We start from the raw sequence: 20,734 nt of genomic DNA, 5'->3' as shown, positions 1-20,734 counted from the left end.
TCGCGTATGCCGCAGCGTCTCACTCCGAGGCAAAATTCAGACTTTGAAAAGGTTTTATGCGTAGGTGGCTACGCCAAAATCCTTGGCTGAATAAACTCACTTTCCCTTGCTGCATTGCGCCTCCCCCCTCCCATCTCGCGCCTTCCCTCTTGTCTCTCCTCTAACTGCTAGCCGTCGGTGTGTGGTGGTGTTGTTGTTGAAGCGATGATGGCGGCAGCGGGATGCGGATCAGCAACCGCAGCTGCCGTAGGAAGCCAAGGTGGAACCGCTACGGCCAGAGGTCGTTTCCCCGGTCGGCCTTGGTCGTCACGCAGTCGTTTGCGCTCAGAGAAGCGATTGCAGCTCGGACGATCAGGCTTGGAAGCTGATGATGTGAGTAACGGAGGGCCAAGGCCCCCGAACCTGGTTCTATCGTTAAACGAAGACCAGTCCCACTTGCGTTTACTTGGAATAGAGGCGAGCCACAAGATCCTTGGCCAGGCTGGATACACCTCTAGTGGGAGTGAAGAGGTGAGGTCCCAAACCCACCCAGGAGTTAGTATCTTTATTTCATCTTCTCACATTTTTTGTAAATGCTAAAATGTGCAACATTAAACATTATTCGTGCCAATGTGACAGGATAATGCCTGGGTAAAATGTCAACATCCCGTGGCACGGCTAACTTTAGCGTTAAGCTCGAAGAGCTAATATTGCATGCTAACTAGTGTTAGCACAGTTCAGCTTTCCATTGCATTTAATGGGCTGTTTCACTAAACCAAACTTCGTTAAAGCAGGAGACAGAATCTAAGTTCCATTAAGTGTGTATTTTCTGCTGCGTGTGGTTTTAAATATAAGAAGTTGGAAACATGAGAAGAGGGTTGTAATAAAAAAGCTATTGAGCGAGTGCGACAGTTTGTAAACAGGGATCGCAGTCATGTCATGTATGGCCCGCTCGGACAGTTGGTTAGCAGTAATGCTAATAGTAGCGAACACAAAGAACGAGAGTGTTAGCTCAGCATTGGAGCGGCTCAAGTGCTAAACGTTCTCTTTCATATGTTGTCCAGATGTTAGCGCAACGAGCTCTCTTACTGTTCTAAATGACAGAACTCGCAAGCGTTTAATGGTCATACTTCAACTCTAACAAGGCAGAATTGAAGTGCGCTTAAAGATTTCAGCTAACTGCTAGCTAATGAAGCAGAGTACGACAGGTTTAAATGGTGGTGCTGAAATGTGCCATGGCCAGTTTCTACTCTTGCTGCATAAAAGGAAGAAGACAACTAACGTTATACAGTTGTTACTAACTAAAGTCAAAGTCTTTACACGCCATTAGGTCCTAACTATAAAATGTAGCTGTAGAAAGCCCGGATTTGATTTGAGCGTAGTCTTCGTCCTGATTAACCTTGTTAATAGCGGCGCATTTAATGTTTGAAATATATGCAGTTGGTTAATAATCTCTAACACTTGTAGTTACATTATTAAAGGGCAGTAAAGAGGAGGGTTACCCAGAGAAGCATTAGCTATTTAGTGAATAATGCACGTGTAATTCACGTTGCCTCATTGCAACATAAATGAGGCAACATGTTTGGATTCAGGTGAAATTCAAATGTCCATTTCATCTTTTGACACGGCTAAACTCTAGAAAATATTGCATCTAATACTGTAAACTGTCAAAAGGATTTTTTCATTATATATTTACATCTGTCATTTGTGTTGTCTGTATAATTGTCTACCCGCACAGCTATACTGCAATTTCAACCTAAATAATGTCTTGCTCTGAATAAGCTGATTACTTTCATTTCACTTTCATTTCACTTCAGATCAGAGTAAGATTTAATCACATTAGGACACGTTGGGCGTGCAGATCTTCGTAGTATCATTTCTGCATGTAAACACCTGAGTCGTATCTTTTTACTTTGAATGCAGTTAGTAGAAGCTATACAGTTTGATGATGTTTGCGCCTCTTCCCCTGAAAAGAATATGAAACATCAGGAATCCATGTAGTTTGCATCAAGAGTTGGTTTAAAAATGAGATGGGTCAAATGTAAAAGGGTGTTTCTTGTCGCTACGCTACATAGAAAGTGTTCTCTGAGCCAGAATATCAGATTTGATCAGAACATGCTCAGCATGTAAATGGCATTCTGTGGTGTTTTATTGTGAGAGTTTCCAACCAATTGATATTACATTGCTGTAAGTATTGATTGCGTAATCTGCTTTCACTTTTTGAAGGGTGATGACTTCAAAGGATTTGAGGCTGACAGACAAGGCTCCGAAGGGCCAGTATGCTCACGGCAAAACCCTTCCAAAGGTAAAATCATAATGACTCCTGTCTAAAGTTGGGCTTAAGCATGCAAGACAGAAATATTTTCTTCCATTTTTTCAGTAAAACATTAAAAGTTGAGCATCTTTGACAAGGCTTCATTATCTGTCTTTGTAGGTGATGCTGGCAACACAAAATCGAAACGTCAGAGTGAGAAGGTACTGCTCAAAGTGCCACCATTGGAGGCAGCTATTAACCCCCCTGATCCTGTAAAAGATGTGAACCCTTTGGAAATGCATGACTCCTCTTCTGAAACAGATCCTGCAAAGGACTGCAAGAAGGGTTTGAAAGGACGAAAAGCTAAAAGTGGGGTGTCTGCAGCCGCAGCTCCCAGGATTACAATAAAACTGGTGGCCAAAAAGAAAATAAAAAACGCAAAAGAGCCTCTTAAGAAAAAGGTGAGGAGAGGAATTCAGAATCAGCCTCAAACAAAGGATATTCAGGGTGATCAGATTTCTAGTGCTCATGTCAAATTAAAAAGTGAACCTCCCGAGGAGAAACATGGCACGGAAGATCATGCAGGTGAGGCCGCACCTGCAAGAAGGCGTGGGAGGTCCGCCACAAAGCCGAACCCTGTCAACCAGTGCAGCACCAAAGGTGTGGATGATGACCAAAAATCAACAGAGAGGACGGCAGCTGATCAGGTGGACGTGCTAAAGGACGAGAGCCCCGTGCAACCAAAAAGAAACTCAAAGAAGTTGAAGCATAAGGAAGCTGTCGCAGAGCAAGGTTCTGACATGACTCAACCGGGCACCCGTAGGAGCAGCAGAGTCAAAAGAGTCTCGGACACGACAGAGCCAGAGGGTCTGAATAAAAGCGATGCTGCTCTGACGCTAACAGAGGCCGCAACAACAGTGGAGGCCAAGCCACCCGCGCGCACTGACAGACGGAGGCAAAGCAAAAGGCTGAATAAGGAAGTTCCAGCGGCAGAAAACCACCTGTCATTCTCAGAGAACGAGAACTCGGCCGCACAAACCAGCGACGGGTCGCACCTGGACAAGGACGAAATGAGGGTCCCGAGCTTACGGCTGAAAAAGATTAAAAACCCCAAATATGATTCACAGGTCAGTGGGAAGAATGCTACTCGAAAGAAGAAAGTGAAGAAATTTATCTGGAGTTTAGCGTTGAAGAAGGGCGTCGAGACGCTCGCTCCGGAAAACGCTGCCACCGTCACAAACGCTGCGAGTGAGGAGGAACAATCGTCAGCCTGTGATGCAGCTGTTAACAAGAGCTCCAAAGGTCCGGATAGACAATGTAAAGTGGATGCGTCCTTGGATGAAGAGGTCAGAAGCAAGGAAAAGAGTTCCAATAAGCAGGCTGATGTGTCACTTGAGGAAACTTCCACATTGCAGGTGGAGAGAGAGGTTGAGCAGGAAAAGGAAGCGGCTCCGCAGGAAACGAACAAATCAGATTTTGGTAAAATCCCGCCTCTTCAGATCAAGAAAGTCTCCTCTCCTGGTAAACATAAAACCAAACCATCCTTTTTAATCCAGCAAGTTAGTCCCTCACCTGAGAAGAAGGAGGACGCTGTAAAAGATCCAGCTGAAGTTAAGGAGGATTCGTCGCCGGGTTTGAATGCTGAGACCACTCCGGCCAGGAGGTTACGGAGAAGGACAACAAGCTCTGAGTCGCCTCAGTCAAAACTGCTCAGCCAGAAGCCAGCAGCTGCTCAGAGGCGCAAGCTAAGAATGAATTTGCAAGATGAAGAAACTCCAGAATTGGAAGGTGATGAACCTCTTCCGGATCCAACGTGTGATCTTCCGAAAAGCTCGTGTCAACCTTTGGTGGAGGAGCCGGCGCCAGAGGCCAGTGTGAGTCACCCTGAGCTTCGGGATGACTTTGTGAAGCTTGACGATGATCTTCCAGAGGCGCCAGCTGACGTTTCTACACAGGAAGAGAAGGAAGAGAAAGAAGCCGAACCACAGATCCAGCAGGCTGCGCCACCTTCCATGCCTTCCAAACCCAAACGAATTAGGAATAATAAATTAGGGAAAAAGAAGGCAGTTAAAAGAAAGATCCCAATTATCCCTCCCGAGCCCACTGAAAATGCTGTTAGTGCAGATACGGCTCCAGTCGAACCTGCTGTCACAGAATCTGAGCCAAAGGAGAATACGCAGCCTCTGGAAACTGAGGCACCTCCTCCAGAAACAAAAGATTCCACACAATCAGAAGCCAAACAGGACCCTGTGCCAGCAGAAGAGGTACAGATACAGCCGCTAGTGAAAGAGGAAACAGACATTCAGCTGATAGATGGACAACAAACTCCAGAGCCAGAAAGTCAAGCAGCTGTACTGCCAGAAATTCAAGAAAGTGATCCTAAGGAGCAGTGCCCGCAAGAGAGATCTCCCAAAAGGCTGAAAAAGAGGCGCAAAAATTTGATTGGCCAGCGGCAAAAACACAGGCACAGGAGCAAAGATGGCAAATTTGCCCCCCTTAATTCGTCTGAAAACAGTGCGGAAATGGGCGTGATGGCTGGTGATCTTTCCCCACCCCTGGAAGACATCTCCCTGGCCCCGAGTCCCAAACTGATAGGTGTGGAGAAAAAACACAAGAAGAAACCACCAGGCCTTCAGTTATTGACGTCTAAAGACCCAAAGCCGCAGGCAAAAATCATTTCTAAACTGATAGAGTTGGGACTGGAGAACGAGATTCTGAAGCAGGAAGAAACGGACACGTTAGTGGACGCGGGACAAGCGGATGCGGTGAATCAGCACCCCGCCAAATCCAAGTTTGTCAAAAACATCAAGCACTTCATTATGCCTGTCGTCAGCGCCCGGTCGTCGCGCGTGATTAAGACACCCCAGAGGTTCATGGATGATGCCGGAATGTCCGTGCTGCCCAGGAGAAGCTCTCCGAAGAAAGGTTTACAGCTTGGGCTGCAACTGCGCCAGGGGAGGAAGAGAGATGAGGGGACGTGCAGAGCCATCTCCCCGATCCTGCCAATCGATGAGGAGGACATTCTGAGTGAAGCCCAACTGGACGTTGATCTGTTTTCAGCTCAGGATTTGGACGACACCCTCGATATCACTGGCAGCCTGTTTTCTGATGACAAAAGCGAGAAGAAGAAATCTCTACTGAAGAACTCTAGTTTCAGATGGCAGGTGCCAGAAGAGCCTTGCAAAGAAATGAATACACTGGACAAAAGTCTGGACAGCACCTGTGAGGATCTGTTTTTATCCACGCTGGTTGATAATCCCACTGACCTGTCTACTGAGCTGCAGGACATTCACAAAAAGAAAAGTTCCCCCAAGTTTAAAAAGCAAACCGCTCCTCTCAGCCTTTATCAGAAGCTCAAGAAGACACATTTGTCCTTTTCCAAAAGCAAAACCACAACAGAGACCGAGGGCGTGAGTAAGCCTCCTCTGCCTCCCATTGATCTGGCAGAGGGGCTCGATGATGAAGCCATGAGCATCAGCCTCAGGCAGCGGGACACGTCCACAGAGAAGGACAAATCCAAGCTCAAGATCGAAGACCTCGATTCCCCTGGCGTGGTCAGGAAAGTCTCAGTGTGCGTCAGGACCATGAACTCCAAGTCTCTCACACTTCAGCACAGGAAGACAGAGGACATAGTGCGACGCGGAACGCTCCAACATGATTCGGGTAATTAAGATGATTGAAATGCTCCTGTTTTTCCCAAGTAGACATCTACTTTTTCTGGACTAGTAATTTGGTTTCTCTGCAGGAGAGCTGCTGTTGGAACGGAACTCAGGCATTGGTGAACCTGATTATCTTCACTCTGCTGAGAGGGTAGCTTCCCAAAGAGCGCGACTGACTGGAGCCAATAAAAGAATGTTGAATCTCCTCAGGAAGGCTAAAGTCCAGCTAATTAAGATTGACCAGCAAAAACAGCTTAAATCATCCGGGGTGAGGCTCCGTGTGTAAATACTGCTGTATTGACAGGAGTCACTGGGGTCTTCAGAATCTGTGAGCCTGTCTTTTGTTCCCATTTTAGCTGCTGTCGGGCTCGCCTGGCGCCAGGCCCCGAGATGTGACGAAGAGGCAGAGGAGGAAACAGAAAACTCAGCTCGACGCTGATCTTCCAGTCAAAATGGAGCCGACACAGGTACATGTAAGCAGAAAAGCCAAGTAGCACAGACACGCGGAAATCAATTGTGAAATTAGACGGTTGAAATCCTGTTGTCTGCAGCCACAGCTCATCTCCCCACTGTGCCAGGAGTTCCGTAGAGCAGGAGGTCCTCGGATCAAGCACGTGTGTCGGGCCGCATCGGTGGTGCTGGGACAGCCTCGGGCCTTAGTGCAGGATGACATTCCCAGGCTTAGCGCCTTGCCTCTTCATGAAAGAACCGGCATTTCCCCTTCGGAAGTTGCTAAAGGTAGTGTTAACGAAACTCTCGTTGGGTATTTGTCTCTAAAAACTCTTTCCAGCTTTGTTATTCCAGAATTTTCTTGTATATTTACTGGAGATTTTACTAGATTTCTAACAATGACAAATGAAAATTTCAGATGAGCACCATCTTGTTCTCTCTGAAGAATTAATTTATTAACCACAAATAGTTTTTAAGTGCAGTTATTATAAATGATCCAATTTTGTTTTGACTCTAATCTTTTTATTGAACAGAAGGTCCTTGATATTCCTTAAAACAAAGCTAATTTTTTGCATTTTTCTGCCGCTGCAGCAGTCTGATGATATTTGAGCAGAGAATATCTGGCTGATGTTTGTTGATTCTTGTTGCAGATGTTGGCTCTCCATCAGAGTCAGACAGTCCAGGATTGTCTGATCTGAAGGTCGCTAAGGTCAAGAAGCCGTCGGGTTTTGTTAAGCGGAAAGGACTTGGGCCATTCGGTTATCGGTCTCGGAGGTGTGGTGTTTGCAAAGGCTGCAACACAGAAGACGACTGCGGCGAGTGCATAAACTGCCTCGACAAACCCAAATTCGGTGGTCCAAACACCAAACGACAGTGTTGTGTGTAAGTTTGGACTTTTCCTTTGCTCCCTAGCTTTTGACAACTCTGAGAGCCTTTACAAAGTTTTTGAAATCATTTCTTCTCCCACAAGGTATAAGAGATGTGATCAGATTGAAGAGAGAAAAGCACGCAGACTCAGTGGAAGAGCAGCACCTAAAGGCAGGTTTTTCTCTGGTGTTTACAGAAACCATTGTATTTACCTCTAGGGCCTCAGTTACAGGACATTCACAGTCCGTTTATTTCTTCACAGGGTCTTCCAAGCGCCGACGACTGTCGTTCAGCGGGGGCCACTCCAGCAACGATGAATTCAACGAAGGTGCTGACTCTCCATCTGGTGTCCAAGGCGACGGCCACAGCCCGTCCGTCAGGAAACAGCCTAAACGAGTTGTGAAGCCTCGTGTCTACTTCGACCTCGTGGACTACGACTCGGACTTTGACGATAAAGCTGAAAGCGCTTCGTCGCCAGCCAGGAAAAGAGGAACTGGGCCCCGTTTTAGCGAAGGTAATAAAATGCAAACAAGGCATATAATTATCAATAGTTGTCCCAGGGTGTACCAAAGGCTGGTTACATGACTTCTAAACTCTTATGTGTAAATACTTGACTTTTTCGATTGTAATGTCCCTGTTATTAATGTGTTTTGTTGAAATTTTGTTCTGTGTTCCATAGATTTTGTGTCACTCGATGGGTTCCTTGGAGACATTTCAGACGACGAAGTCAGGCATCGGAAGTCCAGTTCACATCGAGGTCTGCCTAGTCGACGTAAACCTGAAAAGGTAACTGACTTCTCAGTCTTATTAGTGTTGAGTTGAACTTTGTCTTCTTTATCGCAATTTGTATCTATCAATAAATGAGCTTGGTTAGTGTAATTACCCCTTTATTATGTATAATGTTATAATAAAATTAAAGGTAAACGGTCGAATCAAGACAGTACTTTACGAAATTGTTAGTAAGGCATTAAGTGTAAATTGGTATTTTGTGCTTATCATGAGCATTGAGAACTATTGGTTGTAGGCAGCAGATTCATGAGAGCAGCAAAAACGCAAACTTGGAGGCAAGATTGTGTTGTTCCATTTCTTTCTTTTCTTTGGCCCTTAGTAACATGACATTTCGTAAAAGACTATAAAGTTGTGAGCAGCCACTTCTGTCTTGGTAATTGAGAGGAAACAATACATGTCTGAGAATGTGTAGTTAAAGGGGTTAACACTCACGCTATGGCTGTATCGCAGGGTCCTTTGGAACAGACTCCTCCCAGTGTCCTGGCTGCCCTGGCACACGGGTTTGAGCAGAGAAATGTTGAGTGTTCCAAACCTACTCACAAAATCAGGGTTGACTTCAAGGTAGGTCAATTGTCGCAGTTTATTCCAAAGTTCAGGAGTTGTGTGGTTCCAGTGCCATTCATTTTTATTATTATTAACAACACACGGATTTAATTAAAATTGTAATAAAGATTTTTAACATTTTTATCCTAAAACCTGGAATTCCACATTCATTTACTTGGTTTTCAGGAAATTCCACCCATCGATGTAACAATTTTATCCACTAGAGGTCACTGTGCACCTTCTTATTCCATTAAATACCTTCGAGGTCATACACTTAAGTGTACTGTGTTTTATTTCTGTCATTCAGCTTAACTCTTAAGACATTTGAACGATTATACGAGCCTCTATGTTGTCTGAGATATTGATTGTCAGACCCAGGAATGATGCCAGTAACCACAGGTTCTTATGTCGGTTAAGAAGTGTGTATGGTGTTTTTCATTACAGGAGGATTGTACCTTGGAGAATGTCTGGAATATGGGTGGCTTAAGTATATTAACCTCTGCACCACTCATGCCCCCCTATGTCTGCTTCCTTTGTGCTAGTAAAGGCCAACACGAGGTAAGAATTTAAATTTTTCACGGTTATATCAGATACAGTAAAGCCATTAATGTAATTTTCGTTGTATAAGCTGCCACTTTTTTCCCCATGCGTCAAACCCCACAGTTTATATAGCGGTGCGGCTTTTTTATGGGGGGGTTTCCACTCCCACGAGCTTCATGCCGCTTAAACACATCAGACCAATAAAATTATAAAACGTAGAACAGTCTCAGTGGGCCAAACAAACACTCATACAACAGTACAGTAAATAATTTAAATCCTTAATTTATACATCAGAAATGACCAAACCATACATTATCTTTGAGTTAAGAGACGTGATCATAATTTTGATATGTTGATTTTGGCAGATGCTGCATTGCCAAGTGTGCTGTGAGCCTTTCCACCGCTTTTGCCTCGAACCAGCAGAGCGGCCGTCTGAGGAAAACAAGGAGAACTGGTGCTGTCGCCGCTGCAGGTTTTGTCACGTGTGCGGCAGAAAAAATAAAAACTCAAAGGTAATTTGATTTTTTTTTTCAGCTTTTGTACATATATGTACTTCTTAGCTGTGGTATAAGTGGATTGTGTGTCTCCCTCAGCCATTATTGGAATGTGAGCGATGTCAGAACTGCTATCATGCTTCCTGTCTGGGACCCAGCTATCCGAAGCAAAATAAGAAGAGGAAAACTTGGGTAGGTCTGCGCTTCTTCGGTTTACTGTAAACACTCTCAGGATGTAGCGCTAACCTGCTGGCGTCTGCAGGTCTGTGTGACTTGCATCAGGTGTAAAAGCTGTGGTGTCACACCTGGCAAAAGTTGGGACATTGACTGGAACCACGAAAAAGGACTCTGTCAAGACTGTTCCAAACTGTTTGAAATGGGTGAGGAGTAAAAACACGAGTTGACCTCCATGATTATGTACCAACACAGCTCATCTAACAGAGTTTCATGTCTTCTGAATGCATCTTTCTCTTATAAGGTAACTACTGTCCCATCTGCTTCAAGTGCTATGAGGACAATGATTATGACAGTCAGATGATGCAGTGCGGTACTTGTAACCACTGGGTTCATGCCAAGTGTGAGGATCTAACAGGTAATTTTATTTTTATTTAATGCAATTGAAGGGGAAAAAAACAGTAATTTTCTACTGAAAACATTGCTGGCAAAATTCCCTTTTTAAAATGAAAAGATGATGAGATTAACAAGCATTCTCTTTATCCATCATTTTGAAATCATAAAATCCTTCCAGATGAGCTGTATGAGATCCTGTCGAGCTTGCCTGAGAGCGTTGTGTATTCGTGCCGGCCGTGCAGTGTGACGCAGCCGAGCGCCTGGAGGGAGCTGCTCTACATCGAGCTCAGGGCGGGGGTGGAAAAAGTGCTGGCCTGCCTGCTTTCTTCCACCCTCACACAGCACCTTGTCACCTGTTCTCAGGTATGGGAGCCTCCATGACAGACAGATTATCAGGATTTAATTGTTATTAGTTATTTTATACTAATACTTATGCATTATATTAAATATATCTACGTATTTTTGTTTGATCTAGTGTGAAAAGGTGGTTGATCCTGACACCAGATTAGAAGGACAACCAGCTTGTGACCTGCGGGCTGTTGGGAAGAAGTTTGACAGAGGCCTTTACACCTCATTGGTGAGCAACCCGTGTCACTAATCGTTTTAACACTTATCAGTTATACTGTCCTCGTGCTCCCACACACCACATCTGATGGATCCTTTAGAATAACATATGTAATTGAAGTGTAGATATTGTTATTCAAACTTAGTTGGGTTATTGCGAGTATTGCAGTATAAAATTATTTAACCTGGTATTGTGTGGTCTCTGTCTTCTTTATTTACAGATAAATAAGATAAACAGATAAAAAGTTGTTAAGTGGTATTTGGTAGCTAAAATAAATCATTACAAGTGGAAGTGTAAAATAAAAAGTCACTATAATTCTTTAAGTTTCAAAAACATAAGCCTGTATTAACCAAATTTACTCTGATGCATACAGTCCAAGTTATTAAAAATGTCAATGTGTAAGTAACTGATGAACGCACCTATAGTTTATCAGTAAGAGGTACGATTTTCAACTATATTTTTTTTCGTTTTTTGTTAGAAAACGTTCCATGAAGATGTGGTACATGTGGTGCGAAAGAGGCTCGAGCAGGAGGAAGATCTTCCAGAGGAGCAGCGCCCAACTGCCCTTGCACGCTCTTACTACTTAAAGGTTAAATTCAGTGTGGTGGAATAATTGAAAATGACTGTAAACTTTAAAAAAACATTTTACTAGTGGGAAAACCAGAAAGTTTAAAATGTAGAAATATTTATTTAACTGACTAATGTAACCTCTCTTTTCCGTTTAGCTCCTTGAAGAGGTCTTTAATTGGTTCAACAGTCAGGACCCAAAGCTGTGGAACCCTCGTACCAAAGATTTGCCAGTGTGAGTTGAAAGATGATATTCAGACTTGCATACATGTCGGAAATTTTGTGTTGCTGCATAGAAAGTAGAAATGGAAATGCTTATTATGTGTCAAACTCTTGAATTCTTTCATTGACAGAGGAATGCTCTCAAGTGCTGTTCAGCCTCCCACAACAGAGCACATTTATGCACAGTGGAAGGAGAGGGAAGAGGTCACATCGGAGGCTCCACTGCAGGAGGACAGTGAACAGAGCTCGGATGTAAAAGATGAAGAGACTCTTAACCTGATGTCTGGGGGGCCAATTAGCCAGAACCACTTTAGAACAAGCAGGGTTGTCAGGCTCAAAGGTACGGCTGTCATGGAACAAGATAAGAACTCTGCAAATTCTTCTTTTTGCAGTGTTGACTCTTTTGTGTGTTTGCAGGGAAAAGAGGCCGACTTTCAAAAGCTGATTTTGACACTGGATGGTGTAATGATGATGATGAGAGACAGTGCTCCCTGTGCCAAAAATACGGAGACCTAAAGCCCAATGTACGTAACGCTAAAGATGTGAGAGCAACATAGATTATTCATTGGATGGGATTCTCATGTTTCCTTGGGATGTTTCTCCACAGGAAGCAGGCAGGTTGCTGTACTTGGGCCAAAACGAGTGGGCTCATGTGAACTGCTCTTTGTGGTCGGCTGAGGTGTTTGAGGAGGAAAATGGCTCTCTTCTCCATGTCCACAGTGCTGTGGCAAGGGGACGCCTGATGGTAAACTTCATTTCTGTTAATCATTATTTTTATCTTGTAATGTCAATATTGACATTTATGTTTTTTTTCTGAAAAAAGTGTTTTACCCTCAAACCTACTTTCGACATAAATGTTAGCCCCTCCTTCACCTTTCCTCTATTCATTTCTAACTTCTCAGCGATGTGAGCGCTGCAACAAGACTGGTGCCACTGTGGGATGCTGCTTGACATCTTGTCAAAGCAACTATCACTTCATGTGCGCCCGCTCCCGTCACTGCGTGTTCCAGGATGATAAGAAGGTCTACTGCTACAAACACAGACATCTCATCAGCGGCAAGGTAACTTCTGCTCATCAAAGTGTTTGTTACTTAGACTTAGAATTTGAGTGTCACTTAATATCTTTATTTTTTTTTTCACAGATGATAACTGGACAAGAATTTGAAGTAAACCGCAGGGTGTATGTCGATTTTGAGGGCATCAGCCTGCGCAGAAAATTCTTGACCGGGCTGGAACCAGAATTGATTAATGTGATGATCGGTAATGCCATTATCGTTATTCTTGCTTTCCTTTTTAATTATTAACTAGTGGATATTTAACTCATATTTGGTTTGCACTTTCAGGTTCCTTCCAGATTGAAAGGCTCGGTGTTTTGACCGAACTCTCAGCTGTCAAAGGAAAATTGTGTCCTGTTGGATTCCAGTAAGCTCGGTTTAATTTGGTTGCTCATTGAACTTGGATAACGGAATAGGCTCATCTGTAAAACTTTGTTTATCTTCTCTTTAGGTGTTCTCGTTGGTACTGGAGTACAGTAAATCCACTGCGCAGGTGCAGATACACATGTACCGTCCGAGAGTTTCGGCCTGTTGTTCCTGAGAAGCCAGTTGAGGATTTGCCCAATAATGGAGACAATCACACCATTGCTCACAGCCCCTGCCCACTACCAGGTGTGTGCTTGTACATTTTAAAATCCATAATATGTTGGGTAGTGGTGTTATACATAAAGATAGTAATAAAGTCACAACATTTTTGATAAATCAATCTTTAGAAGCTGAAGCAAAAAGGGCCAACTCGACAGAAGCTCAAACCCCCATTGAGGAAACCTTTGTCCCAGGACACCCACATAAGTCAGATCAGAATGCAAGGCCAAAGATTCAGAGCTATTCCCAGACCAGGAGACCGGCGGGAGGACTGTCCCGACCTCTGCCATCCCCAGGTAAAATATAAATTCATGGGATTATTTGCTACAAATATGTCCATTAGCTCACATAATCTGTTGATCAGCATAGAAATCATTTTTTGTTCTGTTGTCATAGGACTGGCCCAGCTGAAACCCCACCACATACTAACCATAAGCGATCTGGAGGAAACTCGAAGGCCTCGCCGCTACCCCCCACATTCACAGACGCCAGGCCCTCGTGGTCATATTCCACCACCTCCACTCAGCCCCCTGAGCGGACAATTGAGTGTCCGTGCAGGAAAATCTTCTCTTCCCTCGTCCCCACTCTTTGGTGCTACCGACAACTCGACCAGTTCTCCCTCATCCCGCGCAGTTGGAGGTAGAAGTGCTTCCTCAGTCCGGTGCCCTGGGAATACAAAGACTCATTGCACCTCATCTTTCTTTCCTCAGTCTGCCTGGCAGGATAGTGTAGGCAGCCTTCCCTCTCCAAATCTTAATTTCTCTTCATCTATACATCTCCCAAGAAGCCGCTTGTCATTTGATCTAAGCCAGTCAGACTCAGTTGAGGTCCCACACAACTTTTTGGCATCGCCAGAGCCAGAGGATGTCTCTCCAGCAAATGGGACATCCCCACAAGGAGACCTGGATCAACCGAAGGGCGAGGGAGAATTTTCATACAGTTCATTCCACAAAGATCCAAGCATTAGTCTTGGCCAAGGGATGAGAGCAGAGCTGGAGATTGAGGAAACGCTCTTGAATGAAGGCGTGGCAATGAACTGTGAGGGGCAGATCGTGGTGGAGGGTGATGATCAGGAAGAATTCTGGGGTAGAGCTCAAAACAAGAATAAGACTCTTGTCGCCAGTCTGCCACGATCTGCTGCCAGGGACGATTTGGCCAATTCGTCTTCAGACGATGACATGGAGCACTACTTTGATTTCTCACGAACGATAGTCACCTGTCCTGGATCAAAGGATCAATCCAAGTCTCCTTCCTCACCTTCCTCACGGCCGATGGCGCAGCTGGATGGCGTAGATGATGGTACAGAGAGTGATGCAAGTTTGGCAACAAATGATGATGCACAGAAAGTTAAGGGTTCTGATCAGGCCCGGATCCAAGTAAAAGATTTGAAAAACAAAAGAACTGCCGAATCAGACCCCGCAAGTGAAAGGCAGCCTGTTCACAGTGTGGCTCCAGAGGCATCTTCTAAAGATAAGCACGCAGATTCATTTTCATGTCATGGTTCCATCCCATCATTTGTTTCTCCACGCAGTTCCACAAACTTTGCACGGAAAGAGAAAAGCTCTGACACTCCTTTGAAAAATCAGGAATCTGTGCTTCCTACTCTCGTTCAAGATTCTCTGCCTACCTTACTCACAAATGTGCCTGAGACCTCTTATTCTGAGGCCTTATTCCAGGGTCCAAGTTTAGCGTTCACCTCTGAAACACCTCTTCTTCTTGAGGAATGTGACACCAGCTCACATTTAACTGAAACAACTCCTTTACGAGAAGGTACAGGGCTTGATGCCCAACAGTCTGAGGCTTGTAAGCCTCGAAATTCAACATCTACTGAGGGTTCTGTCATGCTATTGAACACAGGTAATACAAGAGAATCCAATAATAACCAGGGTACTCTCCTGGATCTTCTTCAATCCACCCCTTTAATCTCAGCAGAACAGAATCAACCTCAAGGGATTGTGGACTCGCTGCAGATGTATTCCTGTTTGCCAGGACTCAGTCAGCCGGCTTTAACAAGCATCACGCTTCAACCTGTAACACCGTCTCAAGACTCAACAAGCGTTCCGTGCATGGAGCTTTTGTCGACTAAACTAACCACCCTCAGTACTGTTGGAGATGTTACGCAACCACTGTTAAATGCCGCCCCCCAAAATGAGCCAGCACTGTTAGCTGCAGCAGGAACATGCCCCCCAGCGACTGAAACTTGTGGAACAGTCACGCTTCCCGTCCACTCCACTCAGACACAGCCATTGGGGACTCCAGCTGTCACCATTGTGACCTCCTCCGCATCAGGTTTGTCTCTCAGTGGGCTGTCAGCATCGTGTTCCACTGCCCTAACACCAGCCCAAACAAACTCTGCTCCCCTCATTTTAAATGGCTACAGTTCCTCATCTGTGCAGAAGGACTCTCCCTGTGGACACATGATCTCTATCAACTTCTCTGCACCAAGGCCAGCTCTAGAACCCCAACAGCCAGTGGTTCCCCAGGCCTTTCCTGGACATGCTATTCTCACCGTGAAGGAGGTAGGTGGTCCCAACGTAGATCCCACCCCACACGTCCTGCTGGTGAACCGTCTTGGACAAATCTTTGTGAAAAGCACAGAAACCAACACTTTCCATTTGCCAATGCCCAATTCCCCATCTTACAACTGTGTGACCCAGATTGCAAGCCTTTTGCAAAGCAACGCGCTGTCGGCTACGCTGGCAGCAGCCGGTAACATGACCGCTTCACCTCCTGTGGCCAATGTTGCAAAGGCAGTTCCTCCGTCAGTTGCTCCGTCAGTCCCACCCATGGCTGAGAACACAACTGCAATCACACAGCTTCTTACTCAAAACAGCAATGGTGCCGTGGAATTAATCAATGTGAAAAAACCAAGGAAGCATTCCAAAGCAGCAAGAGATGAAATAGGTCCGGAATCGAAGAAAAGTAAGAAAAAGAAGGACCCCAGTGCGTCCAAAAAATCCAAAACTTCTAAAGGTTCAAACCAACCGGCAACGTTGACAAAGAATCCCTCCATGAGTCCTGCTGAAAGCGCCCAGGCTATCATCAATCAAGCAATGGCGGGTAATTACACCCCCAAATGGAGTGGGCTCCAGACACTCAGCCCTTCCTCATTGGTTTTGCCTCCCGGCCTGTTGGTTGAGCCAGAACCGACGGCGTTGCCTCGCTCTCCATCCCCGACAAACCCGGCACCTCTCCCCGCACCCCGGCCCCGGACCCACGTTCGCATGAAGAGAGTGTCTTCCCTTTCAGATCGCATCGTGTCAAAGAAGTCTAAAGTTGACTTCCTGAAAGCTGAGCCCATCGTTGAGGAAGAAGAGAGCCGCAGACCCGCCTTTCCAAGCATCTCCAGCGGCAGGGCTTCAGGAGTGCGCATCAAGACCCCCACAGTGAAGGGAGTGCTGAACCTGGATGACTTCAAGGAGGAACATATAAGTGATTCTGACAGTTCAGGGTACATTTTTAATCTATCGTTAATAGGGCTTCAACCGGTATCAATTAAAACTTTGTTGATCTTTTTGAAAAACTGTTACTTTTATTTTCCTTTTAGATCAGAGCCCTGGGATTACATTAATCGGGGTGAACAAGGGAAACAGCACACGTGGGAACCAGTGGGACACAGCAATCTGACAGACTGGAATAAATACTGTGGTACGATTAAGATTAAATTAAGATTTGCATCATTCGTGGAAATAATACCAGAGAACAGTGGTAAAGATAGGTTGTGGCTTGCCTGTGATCAGGTGCCGCTTCAGCCTCTGATGATGAACTGCCACCATCAGATGAGGATGACAAATGCCCCACCAACAGAGACCAGCCACACTTGAGATTTGAAATAAGCAGTGATGATGGATTTAGTGTGGAGTCAGACAGCATCGAAGGTATGGCCATCTGAACATCCCTTACAAACATCTCAGTGATTGGACACCATCCTTTTCTGATTAAATAAGATTTATTATTATTTATTCACTCACATTTGTGTAATTTTCTCCACTTTTCATCCAGTGGCCTGGAAAGCAGTGATTGACGGGGTGCAGGAGGCTCGAGCACTCGCTAGGCTGAGACCTCTGACGTGTCACGGCATGACCGGCGCTTACATGCTGGGCCTGGTCCACGATGCAGTGGTCTACTTGCTGGAGCAACTCCAAGGGGCCCACCGATGTCAGCGACATATCTTCCGTTTTTTTAAACAGTTCAGTCAGGAGGACGACCTTCCTGTCAACCCCAGCGGCTGTGCCCGCTCTGAGATGTACCTGAGGTGTGTAATCTAACCAAAATACAGGGCGGGGCATTTAACCACCACATAACCACCTTATCTTGTTCTGCCAACAGGAAGTCCACCTTTGACATTTTTAATTTCCTGGCATCTCAACATCGACAGCTTCCTGATATTGGACCTTATGATGATGAAGAAGATGAGGTTCTTTTGAAGTCCACAAGGTCAGTATTAATAGGTTAAAGAGAGTGATGAAGAATAAATAGCAAATCATATATATACTGTATATATATATATATTTTTTTTTAACTTTAGGCGAGCTACTAGTTTGGAGTTGCCTATGGCAATGCGCTTCAGACATCTGGAAAAGACATCCAAAGAGGCTGTTGGAGTCTACAGGTGAGTAGATCTACGCTGATAAAACATTTAGCAGTTCAAGTCAAGACGTAAATGAAAGTAGTTCTGACGTTCTGTTGTCTGTCTCGATGTCTTTTGCAGGTCTGCCATTCACGGCCGTGGTCTTTTTTGCAAGAGGAACATTGAAGCGGGGGAAATGGTTATTGAATACGCCGGTATCGTCATTCGCTCAGTGCTGACGGACAAACGAGAGAAGTACTACGACAGCAAGGTTGGTTTGTTTTACCTTTTGAGTTAGCTCATCTCCATGAAAGGAAGGACACCAAATTCTTTTTTTCTTCTTGGCGTTTGCCTTCCCTCTCTCTGTTGCAACCTCCCTGCTCCTGAAAACGAGGCACTTGACACCTAGACAACTAGACTAGATTTACTTTATCTTGTGGGTGTATTTGTGAGAAAACTAACTCAACTAATTTTAATAGAAAATGATTTCTTTAGCAGAATATTTAAGTCCAGTCTAGAGGAAAGAAGCCATTATTTATGCCTTAGACAGGCATAAATAATACCCAAGGCCTTTTCTTTCTGCAGGGGATCGGCTGCTACATGTTCCGTATTGATGACTTTGATGTGGTGGACGCAACGATGCATGGCAACGCAGCAAGGTTCATCAACCACTCCTGCGAACCCAACTGCTACTCTCGAGTGATCAATGTCGAAGGCCGGAAGCATATCGTCATCTTTGCCCTGCGAAAGATCTACAGAGGGGAGGAGCTCACCTATGACTACAAATTCCCTATTGAAGACGCCAGCAACAAACTCAACTGTAACTGCGGGGCCCGACGATGCCGCCGTTTCCTGAACTGAGGCAGCCCTCGCACATAAAGGAGAGGATCGTGTTTACTAGTAAGCCTTAAAATAAGGTGGCACTGGATTGGGCTTGGGGAGGCCACAGGCAGGCCGCACGGGAGGGGAATTTGCCACTATGATGCCGTTAAGCAATATTTGGCGGTTCAGAGGTGAGGCGGACATTTTATGACGGGAAGGAGACGCTAAATAGAAGACAAGATGTAAAAACTTGTTGCCTGATTCATGTGCCTGCAAAATCAGATTACAGCTGGTACCGCTCATTTTGCTGAGGAAGTGGTTTTGTGCACACGCTCACAGGATATTCAAAGGGTAGGGGGTTTCCGTCAGTCTGGATGATGTTTCTCTAACACACACATCAAGCCTTATTTGTTTAACTCATGTTTAATGGGGTGGGAGCTCAGTGTTTATTCTAAAATCTGCTTCTAATCTTGGCTCCGTTCCCCAGTGGTGGGAAAGTCTGGTTCTGAGCCACACAGTCACCCGGTCCTTCCTTTTTCTGTTTTTATCTTGGCTCGTTTCACCACTTGCATTAATATTAGTTCTTTTTAAATCTTTATTTTGTGAAACTCAAACCCATGGTGCTAAGCTTTGAACTATATTTAAAGACTCTGGATGGACTATAATCAGGAAATTGTCTGTTTATCCACCCTGCTGAGACAGTTTGTGTTGGACTTGTATCGTCCTCTGCTACTTTTTTCCAGTTAAGGCCACACATCTGCTGTCTTTCACCCACCTGCTCTTGCTCTGAGTTAACTTCTTGGCTTCCATTTGATACTCAGAAACGTGTCTTTAAGACGCTTTCTTGATGTACACCATATGTAGCAAACACTACCCAAGCCAAAAGTAAAGTATTGCGGTGATCAGTTTTTAAACATTCTATTTTATTACTCTCACACCAGATGCTCGTTGCCTGTTGCAATAATACATTACTGCCCCGCAGTTTGTTGCGCCGACCACAGCAACAACGAAAAGAAAAGGCGAAGAAGCTAATTGGCAACTTTGGGGAACTTGCTGCAACTATCCTCTTGATCAGGGAGAGCACTGGTGGGTGTAAAGCATTGCCACTGAGTGTACCGGTATGTACGTGTGTGTTCGGCTCCTGCCACAGGCCTGTTGAGAACAGTCTGTTGTGGCAATAAACAGTGTGCAACAGAGCTGAGAAAACATTCAGCACCTTAAATACGAATGTTAGATGATGTTCTTAGTCCATGTCCAGTGCTGTTAGTGATGAGGCAAAAAAAAGAAATCACACTGTTCAAATTGGTCGTTCTATTTATTCCTGTTTAGAATTCTATTTTTTAATGCTTAATGGTTGTGCTTTGTACAAAAGTTGGCAGTTAATCGTATTAGAAGAGCTCCCCCTATTCTTATTTTTGTTTGTTGACGAATTATGTCCCTGCTTTCACTAATTTACTTGAACTTTCTTTTGGGCCAGTGGTGTCGAGCACCCGGGCCCCTGTGATCTGTATTGTCCTAAGCAGTAATTTTTAAAGAATAATTTTTATAAATATATTTTTTTGTAATGTTGATTACTGACGGTTTTGACACCTGAGCACTGTTAGCCTCCCCAAGCCCATCATCATCTTATGTTGGTTTTTGGCTTTTGTTTATTGGTTGTTTTGTTTTTTTCTCCTTTTCTGTGATATTGGAGCAAATTCCCATCATGTTTTATATCGTTCTTAATCCGCTTTTTCTTTCATGCATGTCCAATCACTGGGATGGAACCCAGATTTAGTTGTCAATCATTTGTCTGACAAGAGCAGAGTCACTCCCTACTCCTATTCTACCTCAGCTGTCCATACAGATGTTTGGGAATACTGATGCAAAAGAGAGGATGAGAATACACGTGCCGTCGGTTTTAATATCCTGTAGTGTGAGGGGTGTGTGCCTGTGTGTGTGTGTGTGTGTGTGTTTGAGATGTAGACTGCGCAGCACTAGTTAAAACCTTGTCACGACCATCTCTCCCAGAATCTGTTAAGAAAGCTGTATGTTATATACACACACGCATATATAAATATATATATAAATATATATAGTAGGTTATTTTAAAGTAAGTGTAAAAGAAATAAAAATGAGAAAATATGTGATCTTTAAATTTAAGTCTTTGTTACCATGTACAAATAAACCTTAAGTTTGTAAATATTTGTATACATATTTCTAA

General features: G+C 44.5%; 1 protein-coding gene across 4 annotated transcripts; it reads left to right on the top strand.

Moving 5' to 3' along the window:
• The first annotated feature begins 155 nt into the window (after positions 1-155).
• Positions 156-19,022, top strand: kmt2bb (lysine (K)-specific methyltransferase 2Bb). 4 transcript variants are annotated; one of them, XM_057045518.1, is made up of 36 exons: positions 156-510; positions 2,206-2,284; positions 2,414-5,896; positions 5,979-6,160; positions 6,249-6,359; positions 6,444-6,630; positions 6,993-7,224; positions 7,313-7,380; positions 7,472-7,723; positions 7,889-7,995; positions 8,449-8,559; positions 8,986-9,099; positions 9,447-9,593; positions 9,675-9,767; positions 9,838-9,955; positions 10,054-10,167; positions 10,324-10,508; positions 10,621-10,722; positions 11,189-11,299; positions 11,436-11,512; positions 11,631-11,839; positions 11,917-12,023; positions 12,107-12,244; positions 12,402-12,560; positions 12,642-12,759; positions 12,843-12,921; positions 13,006-13,166; positions 13,268-13,435; positions 13,536-16,590; positions 16,687-16,787; positions 16,880-17,017; positions 17,142-17,394; positions 17,469-17,576; positions 17,668-17,751; positions 17,851-17,980; positions 18,295-19,022. In XM_057045518.1, the coding sequence occupies exons 1-36, from the start codon at positions 205-207 to the stop codon at positions 18,568-18,570; spliced, it is 11,463 nt and encodes a 3,820-aa protein (XP_056901498.1). In that variant the 5' UTR covers positions 156-204; the 3' UTR covers positions 18,571-19,022. The 4 variants fall into 4 exon arrangements, with proteins under 4 accessions (XP_056901498.1, XP_056901499.1, XP_056901497.1 ...); XM_057045519.1 differs by having other exon boundaries at positions 156-534; positions 6,471-6,630; XM_057045517.1 differs by having other exon boundaries at positions 156-534.
• The last annotated feature ends 1,712 nt before the right edge of the window (positions 19,023-20,734 follow it).

This window comes from Takifugu flavidus, chromosome 10 (genome assembly GCF_003711565.1).
Source record: "Takifugu flavidus isolate HTHZ2018 chromosome 10, ASM371156v2, whole genome shotgun sequence".
In the NCBI taxonomy this organism is placed as follows: domain Eukaryota; kingdom Metazoa; phylum Chordata; class Actinopteri; order Tetraodontiformes; family Tetraodontidae; genus Takifugu; species Takifugu flavidus.
The sequence above is the reverse complement of the archived record's forward strand: the minus strand, read 5'-3'. Positions and strand labels throughout refer to the sequence as shown.